At 39.1% G+C, this 17861-nt stretch overlaps 1 protein-coding gene and 1 long non-coding RNA gene across 12 annotated transcripts in view; one reads left to right on the top strand and one right to left on the bottom strand.

Annotated features, from left to right (window-relative positions):
* Positions 1 to 17861, top strand: part of si:dkey-240h12.4 (death-associated protein kinase 2) — a 54719-nt gene that overhangs the window by 4093 nt on the left and 32765 nt on the right. For 6 of the 9 annotated variants that reach the window (XR_004698738.2, XM_035182390.2, XM_035182394.2 and 3 more), the window contains 2 exons: positions 2720 to 2824; positions 12786 to 12936. Coding sequence is in view for 8 of the 9 variants with exons in the window: in XM_035182390.2 (XP_035038281.1) it covers positions 12875 to 12936 (62 nt within the window). In the remaining variant the exon portion in view is untranslated. Of the gene's footprint in view, positions 598 to 2719; positions 2825 to 12785; positions 12937 to 17861 lie in introns of all 9 variants that reach the window. The other 3 variants (XM_035182391.2, XM_035182398.2, XM_035182396.2) reach the window with 2 other exon arrangements.
* LOC118124509 lies at positions 6708 to 10464 on the bottom strand. 3 transcript variants are annotated; one of them, XR_004698739.1, is made up of 3 exons: positions 10251 to 10464; positions 8047 to 8168; positions 6708 to 7863 (listed from the first exon to the last, which is right to left on the bottom strand). It is a non-coding gene; the product is annotated as an uncharacterized LOC118124509 (long non-coding RNA). The 3 variants fall into 3 exon arrangements; XR_004698741.1 differs by having other exon boundaries at positions 6708 to 7640; XR_004698740.1 differs by having other exon boundaries at positions 6708 to 7637.

Genomic DNA, 17861 nt, shown 5'->3' with positions numbered 1-17861 from the left:
TATACAGACAGGTGACAAATTAAAGGAAAAAACAACATAAAGTGTCTTAGTGAGGTCAACACGTGCCACCAAAACAGCTTCCTTGCTGCATTGATTTTACAAGTCTCTCAAATTGTACTGGAGGATGGAGCACAATTCTTCCAAAAGATATTCCCTCATTTGGTGTTTTGATAATGGTGGTGGAGAGCACTGCCTAACACGTCGGTCTAAAATCTCAAAGGTGTCTTATAGGGTTGAAATCAGTCGACTGGGAAGCACGTTTGATAACATAATTTTCATACTCATCAACCCATTCAATGACCCCTCATGCCCTATGGATGGGGATATGTTCATACTAGCCTCCTGAGACCCTGCATCCTCATATGAGCACATGCTTCACATGCACATTGCTGCACCTCATACTTCATTCTACTTAACTTAGACCTGTTGTCCTCGTTCACTTTTACTACCACTAGGTGGTGCTACCCCTTAGCCCTTCCCCTTCGTTTTGCACGTTCTCTACCCCTCCAAACGAAGATTTTTCAGACTCTCACTTCAACCCTAGGGGTACCCAGAATGCTTTGCGAATCACCAGCAAGCTGGGAGAGACCCACAAATGTAGTATTTTCTCCATTAATAAGGATTTTAAAATTACGATAATGGTTGGAATATCTTAGTTTAATATCATTTCAATGTATTACGGTCTTTTTTTCCACAACAACCTTAAAAAAAAGATCGCGAGCGCGCTAGCGTTAGCTTACTAGCATTAGCATGCTAGCGATCTTTTTATGCATGATAAGCCCGTATTTTCGCATCCACTCCTGATGACGTGTCGGGTGTTCGCGACGACTACTGACGATGTAACGGCTTCTTGAAGGGCTGTCCCAATTCGTAGGGGACGATTTCAAGGACTACCCCTGTGACTCCGTTTCAAGGGGCAAGATAACCCTCGAAAACAAGGGGTGAAATGGGATTGGGCCTAAGTGTGAAAACAAGATGGCTACAAAAATAACTTTCCTAGTTAGGATTATGGAGCAAGGAAAATTCATAGTAACACATTGGACTGATGTTGCATTATTCGCAATTTTGTTTATATGCAGCCATTTGAACAGTTATTATTGTGTCGTGCTTTCAAATTGAACACAGCAGTTTATGCAGCCTTTCACACAGGCCAGAAGTTATTACAGGCTGTCCTTACAGCCCAGGGATATTGATGAGATGTTGCAATACTTGTTTTGCACAGCCATGTTCAGGCATTAAAATAAACAATTTTATCCATTGTTATAAACTGGTGATTTTGTTGTGTTATACAGAAAAATAATCCTACTGTCCTCATATGAGGACACCATTTTTTACAAAAACTGCTTCCTGTTTAAAGAGGCTTAGTTTTCATACTCAATAGGTCCTACTTATCCCAAATAACTAGTACATACATACGAGAAATAACAAATGCATACAAAACAAAAGCTTGGGTCTCAGGAGGCTAGAGGAGATAACTCCCATCAGGATAGGAATGTTTCATTATAAGATAAAGGTGATCTGTCAGAACAACTTTGTATTGATTTCCAGTGACCTTTACTCTAAGTGTTCAAATGGACCCAAACCATTCCAGCAGAATGCCCCCACAGCACAACAGAGTCGCTGGATTGTGTCACTGGATCGAGGATTCCGTTTTTTCCATTACTTTGTCACCCTGTCTGAACATCCTACATCATGCATCATATGATACTTTAAAATGAACTCTATGCTGTGATAGTCAGTAGTGTCCAGTCTTATCTGCAAAGGGCTGATGTGGGTGCAGGCTTGAGTTTCAACCAAGCAGTGATGCATGGCCTTGTAACTAATTGGCACACTGGAATCCGGTATGTCTCTGCTTGGTTGAAATGTACCCACACTGGCCCTACGTATGGATATCCCTGATGTATGTAAACAAATTTGTGTAAGCTTTTGCATACTAAATTACTCATCAGCATTTTCAAAGGTGTGAACACAAGCCAGAATATCTTTCAATTCCAACCAGGACCATGGAATTAACAGCCTGCAGTTTGAAATCACATTTTGAATTGGCTTATAGATCAACATGTGAGTGAATATTAAGTTTATGATTATGGCTGCTCAATAATAACCTGACATGTCAGCTGGCTTGTTACACAGAACCACCTGGGAAGTTGTCCTTGGAAACTGTTTGGAAAAAGCAGGCTAAATCATCTGTCTGTCACCGTCTATCACAAGCTAACTTCAACCAATAAAATCTTCTCATTGTTGTCACGATAGACCATCGTCACACCTTAAACACTCCCATAGCTGCCAATAGTTCCTCACAGGACGCGGATTGGTTCGAACCACTGTTGTTCGGCCACAAGCTCATTGCTTGAAGTCTGGCAAGATAGATTGTTGTATGATCTTGTGATCTCATGAATTTCGCTAGAATCTAGCTACTATGCATAGTAAGCACAATAAGGATAAAATAGGCAATTTAATGCAAGATACTGCAATGGCAACAGGTTGTGTAATATTGCAGGATATGTTGCCATTATAATATCTAACATTATTCCACAACTTGACTTAACCATACCTCTCCAACCCTACCCCAAACGTAGATCAACGAACAAGATGTCCCTCTATCAGCTGTGATTTGGACTTGGAGCCCCCATTCAAATATTAATTTATAATATAGGTAAAATTCAGTTGGATTTCCATCTTCACAGAAATGTAAATTTTCTCTTCTCTTATTTTACAGATCTGACAAGGGGGGTGAGAATGTGATGGTTGCTCATTTCATGGTGCAAACAAGAGGGGAGAACAGAAACTCTCATATTACCGGAAGGAGTGTTCATAACCAGAGGTAGGGAGAACAAAAAGGGCTATTCCATGTAAACCCCCCCCCAAAAATTGTTAAGTTCCCAACCACAATTCTTTTTATTTTGTTCATTTATTGGGATTTTGTCAGGCAACCGAAAAAAAAAAAAAAAAGTACCCACTGGAAATACATATACATACTGTGTTTGGAAGGTTACTTTTGAAATGTGTTTCTCATGTAACACTGTGAATGAATGTGGCATTTAAACCGTAGTGCTAACTAATCTCCATCCTTGTGTTGTGTGTGGATAGGTAGACTACACTGCGTGCATAGTCTATTATAGTGCAGATACACATATGCGCTTTGTATTGAATAAGAGGTGGATGGGAAAATAGCAATGCCTTTTAAATTTCAGAGTGAATAGAAAGTAATCCTTTTAAGTAATCTATTGATTTGAAGAATGTAACTGTATTCTGAACACCACCAATTTAAATTGTAACTATTACAAAATACAGTCACTCATATTTTAAATTCTAAGCACGTATTCTAAATACAGATATTCCATTACTCCCCAAAAACTTGTGTGGGGATATGTGCAGTCTCAAGCCAATAGGTGGTTTGATCTGGCAAAAACTGTCCTATAAAGATTGCTTTTACATTTAAAGGATACATTTTTAGGTGAAAGGTGAGATTGTATGTTGTATAGGCATTGATATGAAATTTGTTTACTTGTGTACCAGATTTGATTTGACCTTTTTTATTCTGGAACCATCTTTACAGGCCAGTTTCCATCTATGGCCTTGAAACTTCACAGATACCCACAAAACTTTGTTATCCAGTAAGAGAACAAAGATCTAACACAATGTGTTTTATCCCATTTTTGAGGGTCTGCATCTGACACAAATCTAAAAGATGAATATAGTACAGCATTTCCAAGTAGCTTTAATAAACCCCTAAACTCGATCTATAATTCAGGCAAATATGACAATTTTGATTCCCTTTTTTTAAAAGTGGTAGTAATTCAATATGATTTTGATGAAATAGTATTAGATATTTCTATGTCATATTAAGCCTTTCAACAGGAACAAATTAGAACTAACTGTCCAGACTTATATGATATAGTGAAGACTTTGAGGGAATTTTTGCAGAACATTATGATGTCAGTGTGAAGTTGACTTTCGACCTTTTGAATATAAACAGTTATCATTTTATTCTATTAGACATCTGTGTGAAATGTTGTCATTATTAGTGAATTCATTCTTGAGTTATGGCCAAAAGGGTGTTTTGTGCAGTCACAGTGATCACCAAAGTCTTATCAGTTCATCCTTGAGTCCAAGTCGATGTTTGTGTCAAATTTAAAGATATTCCCCCAGGGTGTTTCTGAGATATCGCGTTCAGGAGAATAGGATGGATGTGAGGTCACAGTTCCTCATAAATTTAATTGGCCGTCTCTATCTAAAATCCAGCTCACACTTTTCTTATTAGTGTCTTCACACTCCTCTTGTCTCAGCTATCTCCACTTATGTGTCGATTTAGAAATTACTTTCAAGGATGTAGAACAACTTTTCCATCTTGCCAACTTAAAAATAATGTGAACTGCCAAAAATACAACATATTGTTTAGTCGGTATTTCATTGTATCTTTACAGAATTGAGTGCCTTTGGAGAGATGTCTATGAAAATGTTCTAGATCTCTACTACAATATATTCATCCAGTTGAAGGCCGAAGGAGAACCCAATCCTGACCACGAGATTGACCTGTATGCACTACGCTTCATGCCACATATTCATTGTAGTCTTCAGTGTTTCAAGGAGGCATGGAACCATCACGGACTAAGGACTGCAAGCCACCATTCACCTTTGCAGTTGTGGTTGCTAAACCACAAAGAGGGACAAGATTTCTCACAAGTAAAAACATTTCTTAGATGATGTAATGTTATCCACTGGCACAGCTGTTAATGCTTAATGATTTACCCACAGCAAAATGGTTTGCATTCTGGACAGCTGTATTTCTTCTTTATTTCAGGTTAGTGAGGATTATGGTGTGGACTAGGAAGGACCGCATACTCCCTGTGCATCAAATGTCAGTGTTCCTGAGATCCAGCTACCACACTCATTGAGTGAACAAGACCTTGCGGCCTTACCAAACCCCGATGTTCTATTCGCTCAAGCATTGGCAGTTTACCTTGAAACTGTTCAGACCCTCAAAGTTATGTTCAACCCTTAACCTTAGGTCGGACATACAAAACTTAAGGAATAACTCAAGACCAATTCTGGAGTGACTCAATACTAGCTGCATCCGCTATCAGGGTTTAGAATGTGTCTTTAAGGGGTGACTATGCAAAACATTAACCATGATCAGTCTGTGTATAGTAAAGGCAATGAGTCTTTACCTTACCTTATTTGAAAGAAATATATGCATTTTTCTGTTATTTCGGCTCATTAGGTAAACGAATATGTCTTATGCTTGAATTATTGAAACCCCAACTAAGAAAGCTGATAAAAAAATCATTTTAGTACAGCATTGGTTCTGAAATTATATACATGCATCCCTGTAATTAATTGTTAAAAATAAACAGAAGTACTGTCAAAGTTGTACATTGCTTATTTATTGGTTCCTAATACAGTTTGTGTACATTAAAACATTTGTAATACGCTGGCCCAAACATAAATTGGACAACAGTGGGCCAAAACATGCAGAGAAAATTGGGCAATCTATAGAACTGAACTACACCCAAGAAATAAAACCCTAAATGGTCTGTGAGGACACACCACCATAAACGAGACCAAAGCCTGTCTAAGTGGAGTTGAGGCAGGCCATAATGTCAGACACAAAAGCATCATAGTTATCATAGTGTGAAGGAAGACGGAGTGTCTCAAAACACCGGAAGACTTCGGGAAGTAGTTACTGACCACTTTGACAGTGAGTTCCCTTGGAAGGAGTTCCCATCCGGTCCAGGGGTTTCATTTATAAAACTGCATGGGATTCATACTAAAAATGTACGTACGCACAAAACCCGGAAATGGCGTACGCAAAAGAAAATTCTGATTTATAAAACCATGCGCAAGAACACCTGAACGCAACGTCCACTTTATAAATCACAGTCCACCTGGAAACGTTCATACGTGGATCTGCCTCATACTCCGCCATCCACACGCCCCCTTTCAACCATAAATGATCAATGCAAAGCACGTCATGAATATTAAATTATGCTGCTGACCAATGGGTTTCCACGGTGAGTCATGACAGAGTCACGGCCTCAAGCGATGAGAAGAGGAAGCGAAACTTTCTGACACTGACATGAGGTGTTTGTTAGTGAGGTGGAGGTGAAGAGCGATTTTGGGACAGCAGTGATGTCACTAATAAAGAAAATACACTGATACTCTGCTGCTGATAATACAGTGAGTGAGAGTGAAGACGCTAGAAAGAACAGAGCCTGAAATTAAAAAAGATCCAATTCAAAGGTGGAGGCAAAAAAAACACACTCTCAGAAATTGAGGGAACTTGTTGTATTGGCTGTTTGTATTTTAATCATCCAAAACTGCAGGATTATTAAATTCAGAGACAGCTGTGATGTCCTCAATCTATAGAATTTAACAGAATTAGCATTATATGCTTGTGTTTGTACTGGGATGGTTCGGTTCCGTCGGTCGATCTGTGTGATACTGGACTTAGTTAAGCACAAAGATCACAGATCAATAGAATCTATATCAGCTGATCAGTCATCGCTGAACCCTCGCTTTCTCGTCATCCTTCCATTCATGTGCATCCATCATGCAGAATCACGCACCAGTGTCACGGCAGTATTTATTTATTTAGAGCAACCGGACCGATTACCTCACATCAGTGGATCCTAACCTCCACTCTGGGATATTATTTGGAAAGTGAATAGTTTTTTTTTCATTTCTTGTGAGTGATCTCCAGTGCGCTCTATGCGCCTGATGGCACAGTCGCGTTATATTATTAAAAACTGTTAATGACTCGGCTCTGTAACTCCGCTGTTTAATGGAATCTGAACGTAATTTGCTGTAAGTTGTTTTATATATTTATCAATTTAAAGGTTTGTATAGAACAGATATGTCGCGCGAGCACAACGAAAGCTGTTGGTTTTAATGATGAACTGGATCAATAATCTGGCTTCAGTTCACCACCTCACATCTGTATCGCCACTTTCGTCTCCAAAATGTTCGTACGCATGGGTCAGAGTTTGCGTGGAAATGCGCAAATTTTCCCGTCAAGTTTGTTTTTATAGATCCCAACGTTTGCGTGAGAAGTGGCATACGTATGTTTCAGGCCCCGTTTTGTGCGTATGCAACGGTTACAAATGAGACCCCAGAACTGGAGGAGTGCATTAAGTTGTGGACTGGTTGCTATGAAATGAGAAGTGAAAAGTGTTTACCTATTTGTTGGCAGGGTTTTAAACTCATGGTCCTATGTTGCATTAGAAGTTTGCTTAAAAAAACAAAACAAAAAAATTTACTGTTTGGATGACAGGCATTCAAAGGTTTGTTATCCACAGGCTAGGATGTAGTTAGAACATATTACCTATATACCTATCATGCAATCCCTATTTTTTTGTGAACTACACTAAATGCTTAATACTTAACTTGACATATTAGACAAAATGTGTGTAAAGTATTTTGGCCCAGTTGACCCACAAAATAGTAATACTATGCATTTTATATTTCAGAAAAAGACTTAACTATCTTTAACATTTTCAATGAAGAGCCGCAGGTATCCTGCCACTCTACATTTATCCTCCAAGGCACAATCCTCCTCATCCTCTTCCTCCAAGACTGGCCACACGATCCTTTGTATGACCGACTGCAAAACAGGTCATGTGTTTAAGAGAACACTCCTGCTGCGGAAAACAGAGGAGATATAGACAGATGATCCAGTTTTCCAATTTTGACGTCACAAGTGTGGATGTCATGTTTACATGGGAATTGAGCGCTGCCTCTGAATTCCGGGAACAAGGTCTTCTCTCTCCTTCAGGAGGGGCCAAACTAGGGTCTCCTTAAGGCCTTTTCTTAGCTGCTTCACCTGCCGGCTTGTTTGTGAAATGACCTACAATCCACCAAAAACTGAAAACAGTTTTTGAGTTATTGTAGGAACAAAAGTTTATAAACAGAAAAAAGTTTTCATCTGAGCTATGGGGAGCTTGAACAGCAATCCAACTTTATGTACACAGAAGTATACAGAACAATTATTACTAAACATAGTATTTAATGTGCAGCTCCAATAAAGTAGCGTGCACTGTCACTCACAGCATGGAATAATATGTCGCCACTTCCTGTTGGTCTGAGTAACAGCAGGCAGGTCCCGGGACAAGGCAAGGTCAAAAACAGCTGTTTCTTCCTCTCTTGTCAACTCTTTTTCGCCCCTCCAGCTAGATGACAACATGTGTGTGTGTAAATATACTTTATTCTGACATTTCAATGAACAAAATGCTGTGATCTGAAAATACAAGAGGCTGAACACCAGATTTGTCTTTGTGTATTTTAATAGGGGCTTTCTGCAGAAAGGATCAACACAGAGATTCACAGGGATCTCAGAATGTTGATGGAGAACAGTCAAATGCAAGGATCTTATTTAGGAGAACTAGGGCTGTTTTGAGCCAGTTGAGACTGGTTCTGTAGACACAGTTTGAGACAAGAATTAAGACACAGGAAACTGATTTGCATATGTTTCCTTTGAAGATAAAGCAGCCGGAAATTAAGTCGTGGGACAGTCAATAAGTAATAGAAAGGTCATAAAGGTATTAGAAAGGTCATACAGATTTCAGGTCACAAACAGTACAAAATAGTTTTCCACCACACTTAGCTATTTTCCAGTACAATGCTTTACTTACTTTTATATTTGATTATGATCAAATTGATGCATGACATTTTTTAACATCATGCGTCCCAACTTTCAGTAAAATATCAATTTGTTTCTATCATTTTAAAAATAATCACACAATGTCCGGGCAATCCTCAATTTGGATTGTAGTGGTGTCTGGCAACCCCCCAAACAGGACATGGATAATGGCAGGACTTAGGCCAACTAAGCGTGGCCCATTGTGCAGAAATGAATGTCCCATGATCCTTCCTAATTCACCACCCGAAAAAGCAGCAAAAAATAAAAATAATAATAATAATAATAAAGTATTAATTTAATGATTTTAATGATCAAAGAAAACATACAGATAGCTAAGAAGTGATTAAGGGCATGTGTCCACTGAGCACTACTGTATATATGAGAACGGATTATATACCAAGCAATTACACAAACACATAATGGCCTATTTTTTGAAATAATTCTGAGTCTAAAAGGGCACTGAAGGAAAAAACGCTTAAGAGGTAAAAAATTTTGATTTTCACACAAGAGCAAAGATGTTGACATTTCTACGGTGGCTGAGAGCTCAACGCAATGCAACTTAAGAAGACGCATGCAAATAGACAAAACACGAGCAAATTAAGAAAACATCTTCATCAATTTGACAACACGTTCACTGCAAAACAACAACTCACAACACCAGCAAATAAAGAAACACGCTGCAAGCACCCCAAATGACATCGGAAATGTTTCAAGGGACCTTAAAGAATGACGGATCAGTTGGGACATGCTTGTTGTTTAATGCTTTGTGTGCTTTTTAAGTTATAGGAGTCTGCTACTCGACAGTGCTGTTAGAAATTAGCTGAAATGTAAGTTGTTTTGTTTTATCTTAACATCCTGGTCGCATTATTCCTTATTTAGCCTTTTGCTTAATATTAGTGTGTCCCAGCCAAGTCCGTCAGTGTTTAAGGCATCATATAGAATAGTAAAACACTGACAGGGATTTTACTGAACAGCGACTTATTTTACTTTGATACTGTAAGTACATTTCGCTGCTTTAACTTAAGTAGTGTTTTTTTTTATTTAAACCTGTAGTGGAGTATTTTCAGTGTGGTATTAGTTCTTTTACTTAAGTCAAAGATCTGAGTACTTCCACCACTGCTGACTGACTTCACTTTGTAAGCAAAGAAATCTGTCTCCCTTCTATTTGCATTTGGGTATAAAGTAACATTAATTCCTTATAGTTTATCTTTGGTGTGTCGGTCGTGACATGGGCAGTTGCAGCTTATCACGCAGCACTAACGTCTGACCCTATTTTAATTATTATGTTATTATGCACAATTTTAAACCTTACTCAATTCAAACTGGCTGAGTAGCTATGCAGCAACAGAACTCACTAAGTCTTGGGATCAACATTGCGCAAGTTGACGTGATGCTACCACAACCACTTAGTGATAAGGACATCACGGCATCACGCTGTCACAGAATGTTTCATCAAATTTTGTCATCCACATGAACAATGTAGTGCCACCTATAATGAATAGTCACGAACGTTAAAATAATGGTGTTAACGGGCAGTCAGTTTACTAGCTACATTTACCTGGAGAACACAAACTTTTGATTATCGGTAGCTAACTAACGTAATTTAGCCTACCTTGGACAGGGGTTCTTGGGCTTTGGGTGCCCACTTCGGCAGCTGTAGGGGGTGGCTTCCGCGTCGCGATCCCATCGATGCGGTTTGCAGCCTCTCTAAATAATTCTGAGATGCTCTTCTCTGAGTCATTGCTCCTTGAACCCCTGGATGAGAAGTTGTATTGCATTACTGCCACCTTCAGGTGTTATTCTCCCTCCCATTCAGTCTTGACTCAGTGCTGTTCTGGTGCAGTTGCTTTGGTCTGCAGATAACCACACCCCCCGAATTTGAAAACGAGATTGGAAATAAATAGAGCAGTGAAATAAATGTGGCATTATGAAATAAAAGTACCGTGAAATAAAAACATGTCGTCTTTTGAAAGACATAATTTTGAAATAAGTAATTGTATTTATTTATTTAAGTAAATGGATTCAGTTATATATTTAAATTATGCTATATTTATATATTTCTTGCCATATATTTTTATTTCAGGGTTTATTTCATAGCCATATTTCTTTCTTTCTTTATATATTTCTTTATTTACTTACCTATTTATTTATTTCGTTATTTAATTTTTTACTCAAACGGCATTCCATAGTAATGTCCCCAATCTAGAATTTAACAGAATTATTTTAATTATTAAAAGAGGCTCTACATAGAAAGGTAACTATTATACAGTGTTAATCATACCACACACAGACCTGTTGGCTAATAAACTGGAGTGGTAAGTACTTGTGTTTCTACAGGGATGGTTTGGTTCCGTCGGGTCGATCTTGTGGTGGGAATTTGCATTTAATCCCCTGGTGAGGAATTGAACAATTACAGTGAATGATTAAATCAACGCTCAACCGAGTTTTAAGGCATTCAATACTGGTGGGGAAGCAAAATTATACAGAGTATATTGAAAACAAACAAAGTTACAGTGTGTCTATTTGGCCAAATAGGGACAGAGTTCTTAAAGCTACGGCAGGCTCAAGAATTTGACAAATGTCTCTTATGATGAGCTGGCTTTTATACACAAAGTCAGGAACATACAGCTGTCCTCAGCCACGTCCCCATCAATCCATGATCACGCGTCCTGCTGCATGTTTTCTCCTCATCCTTCCATTGGCGTGGATTCATCAAGCAGCATTACGCACGTCAGCGCAGTATTTAGATATTTAGATATTTAGAGCAATAGGACAGATTACTTCACCCATCAGTGGGATCCTAACCTCCACTCTGGGATATTATTTCGATATAGAAGTTTGAAAATTAATAGTTTTTCTTTATTTTTGTGAGTGATCTCCAGTGTGCTCTGTGCTCCTGATGCCACAGTAACATTTACTGCAGTGATTTAACACACAATCGTCCTTGATGATACACCCACAGTGTTAGAAGATAATATTAAAAACTATTAATGACTTGGCTCTATAACTCTGCTGTATCTCTGGTATCTGAACGTAATTTGCTGTAGGTTCTTTTATATCTTTTTCAATTGAATGTTCTTATGGAACAGTATCACGCGAGCACAAGTAACGCTGCTGGTTTTAATGTGAATGAGGAAGTGGATCAATAATCTGGCTTTAGTTCACCTCCTCACGTCAGCATCGTCATTTTCAAGTCTCCAAAATGTTTGTACGCACATACGAATTAAAATTATGTGAAAATACGGGACTATCATGCAAAAAAAAGATCACTAGCATGCTAGCGCGGTCGCAACCTTTTGTTTTAAGATTGTTGTGAAAAAAGTGACCATAATACATTTACAACATATTAAACCAAGATATTACAATCATTATCACAATTTTAAATCCTTACTAATGGAGAAAATACTACCTTTGTGGGTCTCTCTCCCAGCTTGCCAGTGATTCGCAAGGCATTCTGGGTACCTCTCCTTTTGGAGGGGTATAAAGCCATACCCCTCCGTCCCAACAGGTATTGGGACACCCTACCCCTACACGTGAAGGCGCAAAATGAAGGGGAAGGGCTAAGGGGTAGAGCCAAGGGGTAGGGCCAAGGGGTGAAATGGGTTTTGGTCTTAACTCCGGTGCAGTTCAGCTGTGGACCGCGAGCAATGTTTATCTGTTGAATATGTCACAAACATAAACATATCCTTCCTGCACCCATTTCTAAATAAAAGCACTGCAGTGTTTCTGTTGACTGAATCCATTCATTTGTTTTACACAAGGCTTTGATTGTAATTGCAAGACCAGAAGATGCATGGCTTCATACTGTAATGTCCTGGCGTTGTCGAGTACATAATCCGACTTGGAGCTGCTCTCTTAAACAAAGCCTCCACCCCAAACTTTAGCTATATACACACAATACATGAGGGAAAAAGGGGGAGGTCTGGCAGCTATATTTTTAAACACTTTTAAATGCAAGCTTCACAGTCTAAGTACCTTTTGAATATCAAGCTTTTGGATTGGAAAGTCTTTTTTATCTCTATTTATCTAATATCTATTTATCTATCTATTAAAATTTGTTTAATTATGTTATATGTTTAATATGTTTAATTAAAAAACTAAATTTTGCTATGATATACCCACTCTGCCATCTGTTACTCTTACTTAGGTACGGAGTTCTGAGGATCATAAACAACTTAATGTTGGTTAGGCCAGGAGTGAACTACCAAAGGACCAGGGGGATCAAATCCAGTCAACATGGCAGTCTTCAAGCCTGAAAATGTGGAAGACTTCTATGAGATTGGGGACGTTCTGGGAAGGTATGGATATGAGTTTTTTAATTCAAATTAATTCAATTTTATCTGTATAGTACCAAATTATAATATACATTGAATGAATTCTATTATATCTGGCTCAAACATTCATTTGGACTCAAGCATGACACAAATAAAATTTGGTGGTCCAAGGTCAAGGTCGGTGTGACTTCACAAAGCAAATGTTTTGCCTTGTGAATACGATATCTCCGAAACGCATTGAGGGAATCCTTTTACATCTGGCACACACACTTGAACTTGGATTTAATTTTGGTAGCCAAATGTTAAAGGTCAAGGTCATGGAGGAACTTCCGGCTTGCGATTCAAGATGGCGGAATAAACCGAAAACTCTCCCGGTCAGCTAAACAAAAGAACCTGACCTGATTTCTACTGAAACCCAAGGCACATTAATCTGTGCAGGAGACTTCAACACAGTTTTAAATAACAAATGGGACACATCAAATAAAAAAAGGAAATTATCTCTCCAGACAAAGATGTTGAAAAAGGGACTAGATGATATGTGGTTGTTGGATGTTTGAAGGGATGTACACCCATTTGACAAATGTTATTCTTTTTACTCTGCTCCTCATTCTGAATAATCGAGAATAGACAACTTTTTTATGTTTCAAAATGATAGACACAGGATCCTGAACTGTTATATTGGAACTAGGGATATTTCTGATCACTCACCAATCTCTTTGATATTACACCTGGACAGCAGACCCCAAAAAACTGTTTGGAGGCTTAATACAAGTTTGCTTACTAATAAAATAGTTGTACAACAAGTTAAATCTGAAATTAAGACTTTCCTCGAAGTCAATGACAATGGGGAAGTGAACCCCAATATACTATGGGATACCTTGAAAGCTGTTGTCAGGGGTAAACTAATATCTCTTAGCACAGCAATAAAGAAAACATAGGAAAACAGACTTAAAGGGCTTGGAAATAATCTAAAGGAGTTGGAAAAACAACATGCTAAGAATCAGAACCCTCATGTGATGAAGGACATGAAAAACATTAGAAACCAGATCTTGGACATCTATAAAGAAGAATTAGAGAAAAAATACGAATTTCTAAAACAGTCATATTATGATATAGGCCCTAAAGCCACAAAGCTATTACATTACATTTCATTTAGCTGACGCTTTTATCCAAAGCAACTTACAATAAGTGCATTAAACCATGAGGGTACAAACCCAGGACAAAAATAATCAAGAAAGTACAATTTCTTCAAGAAACCAAACTACAAAGGGCTACAAGTAAGTGTCCTTTAAGTGCCACAAAATTTTTTGTTTAAACTTTTTATTCAAGGTATGGTCGGAAGAGATGTGTTTTTAGTTTGTGGCGGAAGATGTATAGACTTTCTGCTGTCCTGATGTCATTGGGGAGCTCATTCCACCATTTAGGAGCCAGGACAGCAAACAGTCATGAGTGTTTAGCTCGCAGTGAGGGAGCAACAAGCCGGTTGGCAGATGCAGAGCGGAGTGAACGGTCTGGGGTGTAAGGTTTGACCATGTCCTGGATGTAGACTTGACCCGATCCATTCGCAGCACGGTATGCAAGTACTAATGTTTTGAAACGGATGCGGGCAGCCACTGGTAACCAGTGAAGGGAGCGGAGGAGCGGAGTAGTGTGAGTGAATTTAGGTAGGTTAAAGACCAGTCGAGCTGCTGCATTCTGGATGAGATGCAGAGGTCGGATGGCCCTAGCAGGTAGACCTGCCAGGAGGGAGTTACAATAGTCTAGGCGTGAGATAACAAGGGCCTGGACCAGAACCTGTGCCATCTTCTGAGTGAGAAGGGGATGTATTCTCCTGATGTTGTGCAGCATGTATCTACAGGAATGTGTTGTTGCAGTAATGTTGGCAGTAAGGGAGAGTTGATTGTCGAGTGTCACACCCAGGTTCCTAGCAGTCTGAGTGGGGGCTAACACGGAGTTGTCAAAGGTAATAGTCAGGTCGTGGATGGGAGAGCCTTTCCCCGGAAGGAAAAATTGTTCAGTTTTGTCAAGGTTAATTTTCAGGTGGTGTGCGGACATCCACTGAGAGATGTCAGTCAGACAGGCAGAGATTCGTGCTGCTACCTGTTTTTCAGATTGGGGAAAAGAGAGTTGTTGGGTGTCATCAGCATAGCTATGGTAGGAAAAGCCATGTGAGTGAATGACAGAGCCAAGGGAGTTGGTGTACAGAGAGAAGAGGAGGGGACCCAGGACGGAACCTTGAGGGACCCCAGTAGTGAGAGGACAAGGTTCAGACACAGATCCTCTCCAAGTTACCCAGTAAGTGCAGTGGTTGAGGTAGGATGAGAGCAGGGAGAGAGCAGAGCCTGAGACACCCAGGTCCTGAAGGGAGGAAATAAGGATCTGGTGGTTCACTGTGTCAAATGCAGCAGAGAGGTCTAGAAAGATAAGGACAGAGGAGAGAGAGGCTGATCTAGCAGTGTGAAGTTGCTCAGAGACACCAAGGAGGGCCGTCTCAGTTGAGTGGCCTGCCTTGAAACCAGACTGGTGAGGGTCAAGAAGGTTATTATGGTGGAGATAGGAGGAGAGTTGATTAAAGATAGCTCGCTCGAGAGTTTTGGAAACAAAGGGAAGAAGAGAGACAGGTCTGTAGTTGTTTACTTCAGATGGGTTGAAGGTGGGTTTTTTCAGGAGAGGATTTACTCTTGCCTCCTTCAGAGAGTTAGGGAAACAGCCAGTTGACAGGGAAGTGTTGATAAGATGGGTGAGAAAAGGAAGAAGGTCAGGAGCAATAGACTGGAAAATGTGAGATGGGATGGGGTCAAGGGGGCAGGTGGTTGGGCGGGCAGAGGTTACCAAGGTAAGAACTTGATTGGGAGACAGGGGGGTGAAAGAGGAAAGAGAAGGGAACTTTGCTATTAGCAAAGAAAATAAGGAAGAAACAGATCACACAATCTGTATACAAAATATTAGACCCTAAAACGAGACAGGTATATAGTAATCTAGATGAAATTGACACTGCATTTCAAAGCTTTTACAAGACTCTCTACTCACAACCAAAACAATAAAGTTAAGAAAATATAAAAACATTTCTCCCTAGACCTTGCCTCGATCGGAGAATGCCAGATTTAAGATATTGACATCACAGATAACTAATAAAGAACTGGAGATTGCACTGAACAGATTAAAACATAATAAGACACCAGGAAGTGATGGTCTACCAGCGGAATGGTATAAAATCTTTAGGGAGGAGCTGACCCCAGTACTCTTAAACTCCTTTAACTGGACACGTGAGAAACTGTCAGTTCCACCTTTGTGGAATGAAGCAATCATTTCAGTCATCCACAAAGAAGGCAAGAACAAAATGTTATGTAACTCCTATAGACCAATCTCAATTTTATATCAAGATCTATTATGTCTGAGAGACTAGACTCCTTTTCTCCTGAACTAATTGATAATGACCAAACTGGCTTTGTTCGAGGACGCCAAACACAGGACAATATTAGACAATCTTTACATATACTACAAAACATCAGAAAGATGAAAATGAACGCGGTTTTGGACAGTCTTGATGCTGAAAAAGCTTTTGACTGTGTGAGTTGGGACTATTTGTTTTTGGTCTTTGCCGATTTGTTTTTTCTGAACAAGCAATTAATAGCAACAAATCCTTATATTCTGCCCCTACAACAAGAATAAAGATAAATGGGCGTCTCACCGACCGCATTAAATTTGAAAGATCTACTCGCCAGGGCTTCCCCCTAACACCAACACTCTTTGCTCTTTACATAGAGCCATTGGCACAAGCAATTCGAGAGCACAAGAAAGTTCAGGGAATTATGGTCTGTAATAGGGGAAAAAAAATCGTTGCTGATGACATCTAGCTGTATATCAGCAATCGAGATATCTCCCTTCCTCCCCTTTTAGATCTCCTTGACACATTCGGCACATACTGTGGATATAAACTTAATATGCAAAAAACACAAATATTAACATTAATTTAGAACCCATTATCTGAGTTTAAAGAAAAAAACTGACTGGTATCAAAACACAATAAATATCTGGGGGTTTGTCTCACGTTCTCCTGGAGATTTATATAAGAAAAACTATGAAGCAGTAAGAGGATCTTCATATTTGGTCAGCATTCCTACTTTTAGTGAATGGTTTTGTATTTATATAGCGCTTTTCTAGTCTTGATGACCACTCAAAGCTCTTTACAGTACAGTTTTTTACATTCACCCATTCACACACACATACAGTGCATCTATTAGCAGCACTTTGTTGTTCTATGAGGGGTAATTCAGGGTTCAGCATCTTGCCCAAGGACACTTCGGCATGCAGATGGGGAAGACTGGGGATCAAACTGCCGACCTTCAGGTTGGAGGACGACCGCTCTACCCCTCAGCCACAGCCGGCCATGCAAGAATTGATATGATTAAAGTGTCAATCTTACCTAGATTACTATATTTGTTTATGTTCCTACCAATTACTGTCCCAACAAGTCAAATTCATGAATTGGACAAGCAGATTTCACGATTTATTTTGAAAGGAAAGAAACCAAGGATTAAATATAGTACACTAACCATTAGTACGAGGGAGGTGATATGTCGTTTCCTAATCTTAAGGACTACTACTACTCAGCCCAATTAAGAACTGTTGTTCTTTGGTGTGATAAAGGATATGAGGTGAAATGGAAGGAGATAGAAGTAGAATGTAAAGGTTTCCCAGTACAAGCAATGATTGGAGATTATAAATTTATGAAAATTAATCAAGACCACTTAAACACTCTCACCTCGTTTACCTTACATACTTGGTTTGAAATTATTAAACAATTAAATCTGTGGACACAGTTTAAAATAATTACAAGGGTTGCATATGACACAGAATTTAAACCAAATTGCACAGACTCTAGATTGAAATACACAAAAACACACCATTACAGTTATGTGTGTTGTTTTAAAAAAAAAGGAATATAA

This window comes from Hippoglossus stenolepis, chromosome 17, assembly GCF_022539355.2.
Source record: "Hippoglossus stenolepis isolate QCI-W04-F060 chromosome 17, HSTE1.2, whole genome shotgun sequence".
Classification (NCBI taxonomy): Eukaryota; Metazoa; Chordata; class Actinopteri; order Pleuronectiformes; family Pleuronectidae; genus Hippoglossus; species Hippoglossus stenolepis.
This window is presented reverse-complemented; position numbering and strand designations above follow the sequence as displayed.